General features: G+C 44.2%; 1 protein-coding gene across 2 annotated transcripts in view; it reads right to left on the bottom strand.

Annotated features, from left to right (window-relative positions):
* Nucleotides 1-362: 362 nt before the first annotated feature.
* si:dkey-229b18.3 overlaps nt 363-6,166 on the bottom strand; it is a 20,572-nt gene continuing 14,768 nt past the window's right edge. Inside the window, exons 4-8 of one of the 2 annotated variants that reach the window (XM_005921332.3) lie at nt 4,414-5,828; nt 3,841-4,380; nt 3,422-3,640; nt 1,668-1,808; nt 363-1,424 (exon numbers count right to left, since the gene is read on the bottom strand). In XM_005921332.3, coding sequence (XP_005921394.1) covers nt 1,704-1,808; nt 3,422-3,640; nt 3,841-4,380; nt 4,414-5,828 — 2,279 coding nt within the window. In that variant the 3' untranslated portion in view covers nt 363-1,424; nt 1,668-1,703. Of the gene's footprint in view, nt 1,425-1,667; nt 1,809-3,421; nt 3,641-3,840; nt 5,829-6,166 lie in introns of both variants that reach the window. The other variant, XM_005921331.3, reaches the window with a different exon arrangement.

The raw sequence follows: 6,166 nt of genomic DNA, 5'->3' as shown, positions 1-6,166 counted from the left end.
AGAAATGTAACCGGTGAGCATAAAAAGTAATAAATTCATTATACAACTAATGTGAAATATGGTCACAATCTCTCCTTGTTTTTGAGTTATTGTGGAACAATGGCAAATGGAATTCCCTCGAGAGATATGAGGAACTATGTCCCTTATGCAAAAATACAGACAAGCACAAAGCTACACCATTTTCTAGATGCTAACTAAATCTTCAACAAAAAAAAGTCCCCTTGAATTTTAAGGTCAAGTTTCCTGCTTAGATTTTGGCATGAAACTGTACCAGGTATACAGTTTTGAATCTTTTGTCACCATTTGCACTTACAAAAGCGTATTATATCAGATATATATATACTTAAATTGGAATAAAAGGATACAAAAGGCAAAAATTTATTCAGTCTTTACAGATAGCGAGACAGCTCATTTATTTCTAAAATCAATCTGTGAAACATAGACATCTCTGTATGTGCACACATTGCATTTACTCAGTAGAATTTGAAGTAGAACAAGATGAGCGTCTTAGCTTGGATTTAAGTGGAGGAAACAATCAATAAAACATCTGTAATGACAGTTGTGTTGATTACTAGTTCAGAAATTCACATTAAAAACGAGACACTTTCCCTTTTCTTTCTTTTTTTTTTTTTTTTAAGTGGCAGCCTTAGAAAAGATGAAGGGACGGGTGTGTGTGTGTGTGGGGGGGGGGGGGGGAGGAGACTACAAATGGCCTGGAAATACACATGCAGTAGTTTCACCACACCCAGCACCCCCCACCCCCGGGTCAAACCACAGGCTCCGGGACTAGGTGAAGATTAGCAGATCAATACAAAAGGAGGGAAAGACTAGTGAAGTCATTTAAAAGTTTTCACACCAAAAGACAAAAGACCCACTGAAACACCTCAAGGAAAGGCTCACTCCTAAATCCCACCTCCACCTTCAAGTATTCCCTTCAGCACTTGCACCACTTCAAGTATTCCCGCTCTGAACTCCAAACCGTCGATTTCAGTACTACTTCTTAGGTTTACAACATAAGCTATGATATAAGTGCACTCCAAATGTAATCTATACATAGAAAAATAAAGATGACATTAAGTAGAAGTAATAGTTATAACAATCACTTTATATTTCAATATTGTACACAAAAGTGATGTTGAATCACTTTATAACGTGGCATCACATTCCCCGCCCCCTGAGTGTAATGTTCAAGTTTAAACTTCTGTATGTACGGAAAAGCAAACAGGAACAGCAACCTTGGTTTGGTTATTTAAATAACATTAGCAATCATTGGCAACGGCAATGATTAGAAGCTCGAGTAATTATGCCTTTCCACAGGCCGTTGTGCTTGTGTGTGGTGGATGCATTATGTACACGCGGCAGATCGATCATGTGACTCTGGCTCTGGCCTGTTCCCTGGCGTTGAGACACAGACAGCCATCATCCTGGAAAATAAACACGAGTGTTAAGAAACAGACGAGACACTGAAGAAAAATCAATGCAGGTATTGAGCAGATGATCATACTGAACTGTAAGGGTATTGATAGCCCCCCCCATCTGCGAGCAGTGTGAAGAGCAAAGGACAACTAAACATTCATCTTCCCCACTCATCAATCACATCAGGCAGCACTATGAAAGATGACTGACTGATGTGTAGCTCAGTTTTCTAAGGCGTCGCTTCCACTCACCTTAGTCTCAGTGCATGAGCAGGTCCTCCAGCTTCCTCATGAACCAGCAGCAATGCAACTCCGGCATTTATACAACTTGGGGTCATGGGTGCGGATGTGATTCCGTACATTCCTTAGTCGAAAGAACGTCTTACTGCAGAGCTGCACCAGAGGGGAATAGAAAGTGTTAATAACAAAGAAATAACTGGAAAAGAGCTGCGATGCTGCAATTTAACAAAACTCCCAAGTGCCTCAATGCCACCCAAAAAGCAGGAAAGACTTTGTTAGACAAGAACTACACCTATGGAAAATGAGTCATTGTGGCCACTGCCTTTTTGATACGTTTATGTGCGCATTGCTGGTGACTAGATAACACTTCCACCAAATTTGAGAAAGAAATAGCTCTGAGCTACAAAAAGAATGATCCAATTTAAAAGTGCCTTTATTCCGCAGCCGTTCACTGGTAACAATCGAAACATGCGCTGTTATAAAGAGGAGAATTGTAAGTTTCACGTGTTCGTAGGATTACAGCAGCGGCTACAGTTTCTCCAGACATGCTTTCAGAAGTATGGGATGAGTTAGACTCGCCTCAACTTGACTCAGTTTCAATTACAATCAAGTACCATCGTTAAATCAACCCAGTCAAAAGTCCTGTGATGTCATTTGTACGAAACACGAACACCACAACAAAAGAGGACTTCGAGGCAATGGTATAGCTGCTGCTCGGTCTGTGGCTTTTTGTCAGACTCTGGGACCACAGTGTTGTTCTTTGAGCAGCTCTCTCCCTCGTTGCTGCGTTTGAAAAATGGTGGTTTTGATTTTCGCAAAGAGATGCTATCATGACTCATTGAGTAACGGCACTGGCCAGCCATGGCATGCTCTCTGTTGATGTCACATTTTGGATAGCCTCGAATCACTTGGAACCCCTGAGGAGTATGTACTAAAAAAAAAAAAAAAAAAGTACCAGGTACTGTGACCCAATGGAAAACCCTGAAAGCTGTGTTGAGCTGTGCCGAACAGACCTGAGTAGGTACTAGTGTAAAGGCCTAATTGAGCACTTGTGAACATGTCCATTACTTTGATTCTTTTTGACTCACCTTATAGTTCAAGAAAACGCTGTTCAAACCAAAAACTGTAGAAAACTGTTGACCAACCATTTAATTTCTCATCATGGGCATATTTGGTGCTAAAATTATTGTCAGCCTATATAAAGTCATCCATTTTTCTTTTGGTTTGCAATTAAAACTACAAATGAAGTCAAGTAAACTAATATGAAGCCCTGTTTCATCCAGACAGAATGGTTTCATGTTTGTTGTAAGGTTTTTAAGAACAACACTTCTGGTCTCTCAAACTTTGCTACATCTTCTGACCAAAGTCGCCACCAGTGCAAGTTTAAAAATAAAGGCTGTGCTTGGCCTATTAGAAAGAAAGCTAGAAGTAACAGACCTTGTGTTTTTGTCTAAATGCCACATGAAAATAGTATCACCTCAATGCTTTCTAACACCCTGAGCAGAGCAGCAGGAGAAAAAGATCTTAGACACAAGGTAGTACTGTCCCAAAGATGCAGTGAAAGGTCACTAAAGCCCCTTTTCTGTTAGTACCAACTCGGATCGACTTGGCATGGTTCGCCACGGTTTTCGGTGTTTTCCCATTGGGTTATAGTACCCGGTACTTTTTCTTTTAGTATCTGCTCATCTGGGGTTCTAAGTGAACCGAGCAGGTACTAAAACATGATGTTGTCAGAAAAACTAATATTTTAATTCCTTGGTGCTTACCAGACATGGCCAGTGCTTGCCCTCGATGTGCCTAAGGCGATGCATAATTAGGGCATCACAATCCTTGTAGGAGGCTGAGCACTGCAGACAGGCGTGGGCTGCTTTGGGAACTTTAGGGGCCTGACTACGAGGCCCTCTGAGCTGCTTTAGTCGTGCCCGACGTACAGCATCCAGCATGGCACAGCTCCTACTGCTCAGAGCGAGGAGCTTACCTTGTTGCTAGAGAAAAATAAAATAAAATTATTAGTTAATGAGTTTTGTTCACATTTTTAGATAGAAATGATTAAATGCTTTTAAAAGATTAGGCGCCACAGGCGATGCATCAAACAAAGACTGTACCGTTATAAAATTAGATATGAAAGCAAGCATGAGATCATAATCGTCACTATAGTTTGCTACTTGGCATTTTTTATTTTTACCTTTGGCATGGTCCCTGCAGGTTTTGACCTAGCACACCTGGCTAGAGGTAAAGTGTTTCGAGGGTTGGGCCTGGGTCTACGGCCCTTAACTTGGGTCACTTTCCTCTCCTCTCTCTCCCTCTTCACCACCGGCAGGATGGGTGGCCCTCTGGCTCTCAGAGTCCTGTGGGGTAACTCTTCTGCTTCAAATTTCTCTCCAACTTGTGACACAGAGCGTGTTAAGCAGATATCAACACTCTCCTCCTCTTTCTTCAGTCCGGACATGGGCCCCCCTGCTGGCCGGCAGAAGCTAAACAGAAAGCCAGAGTCCAGTAACTTGATGGGGGGCTTGCTCTGGCGTTTACCCAGGTCTGGTGAGGGAGGATCAGGGAAAGCTCCAACTGGCACAGGTTCTGCTGGTTCCTCTTTGATGACTTTATAAAGAGGGTGGTCGTAGATGGACGGTGGAGGTGCTTGCTCTGAAAACTGGAGCCCATCAGGTTTATTTTCCTTCACTTTTGGTCTAGTGTCCATGGTCCCTCTTAGCCCCTGGCTTCCCACCTTTCTTCCCTCTTCTCTGGCATTACACCTCACCTTCTTCGCCTCCTTCGTGGAGCCCCGTCTGAGTTTAGCCTTTGCTGCAGGACGGCTGCTGTTGTATCGCAGTGTTCTGACTGTCTCAACAGCGACCTTATTTCTAGCCTGTATCTTCTGTGAAGGTAAAGATTTGTGGGGTGAGTGGCCGCAGTAATTGTTTGATGAAAATCGGAGACCTGAGAGAGCGTATTCAGCTGGTTCTGATTTGATCCTGACTTTGTTTCTGACTAGCTTTTTATTCGAGCCACGTCGCAGAGGCTGCTGAGAATGAAGGTGGGAACCGTCACCCTTCCTTACGGATTGTCTCAGTTGCCTCCCCCCAAAGGCAACCCTGGATATAGGCTGGAACATGTCAGGTAACACCCCTTTACTTCGCATGCTCCTGTCACTGGGAGGAACACGCTTCCGAGTGGTTTTTGGCCTCTTAGCTGTAATCTTCTCTGTGCTAGCTGCTGCAGCAGGTTTGGTCTTCGCAGGCTTATGGAGGAGGTGAGTGTTAACAGGGTTGCAGAGGGGAAACGCCAGAGTCACATCCCCATATGATAGTCCTGGGGACGGTGAACGGGGTTTCCGGCGCTTGGTGAGTGAATAGTTGTTGGCCTTCAGCTTTCTTAGTCGCTTCTTTTGTCTCCAGCCAATAAGATCTTCTGGTCTGGGGAGGAGAGAAGTCCTTTGTAACCCCAGAACATTCATCAACTTGTACTTTTCCTGTGCTCTGGCATAATCCTCTTCATCCTCGCCAACCTCCTCAACTTCCTGCTTAACCCTCACAGGGCTGCACACCATGCCAGGTCTCAATCTAGAAGAGCAGGAAAGCTGAGAGATGGGATGAGATTTTTTGTTTTTTTGAGAGCTCTCCGACATTGGCAGCAATCTCTGAACCTGCTTGGCAGCTCCAGGAGTGGAGCGGAGCAGACGGGTGTTCGATGGGGATACGGGTGAGTAACTCTGTGACTGTGGGGTAGATGTGGCATTTCGAGGTGTGGAGGCCTTTTTTGAAGAGGGCGATTTAAAGTCCATGAGCTTCATCCTGTGTGAGGGACTTAGAGGGTGGCCGTTTTGGGACTTTGGCATTCTGCGTAAATTGCGGCTGGGACTTCCTTCAAAAGACTCGTCTGATGCATCCAGTGTTAGACTGAAGGCGGCGTTCACATTGTTCTCTAATCCCAAAACCCTTTTCCTTTTGCTTTCCCTCTGGTGGTGATGACGCTCACGGCACGAACCAGCATAGGCTGAGTTTGGATGAAGTTGCTGTTCCTGCTCTTTAATGAGGGCAGAGCAGGCTTCCACTGCAAGCCACATGCCCAGGTGGCGGGCCATGGCAATGACTTCAGGTAGATCCTCACGGCGAACACACAGAGTGGAGGAATAGGAGAAATCCAGCAGAGAGAGAAGGCTGTCCTCACTGAAACCTGGGGGTTAAAAGGAGCCTTTAATTAGATCACTGGTCAATCAGAGGGTGAGAAGAGGGAGATGAAAGCAATTTGGTGTAAACAGAAGATCAGAGGGAGAGCACTCCAAGAGGGAGCAAAGTGTAAACATGACAGTTGAAACAAGACGACAAATTAACAACTCCTTTAATCATGGACACTTCTGCTCTCATGTAAGAACACACATCAAAGATAAGTAAACGATAACACAGACAACAGCCAAATCCCATTTTAAGGACCAGATTCTCTAAGGCTACGTCCACACGTACACGGTATTTTTGAAAACGGAGATTTTCCGTTTTCGTTTTAAAAAATAATCC

Source organism: Haplochromis burtoni, unplaced genomic scaffold (assembly GCF_018398535.1).
Source record: "Haplochromis burtoni strain Fernald_Lab_line unplaced genomic scaffold, NCSU_Asbu1 Contig_48, whole genome shotgun sequence".
NCBI lineage: Eukaryota > Metazoa > Chordata > Actinopteri > Cichliformes > Cichlidae > Haplochromis > Haplochromis burtoni.
The sequence above is the reverse complement of the archived record's forward strand: the minus strand, read 5'-3'. Positions and strand labels throughout refer to the sequence as shown.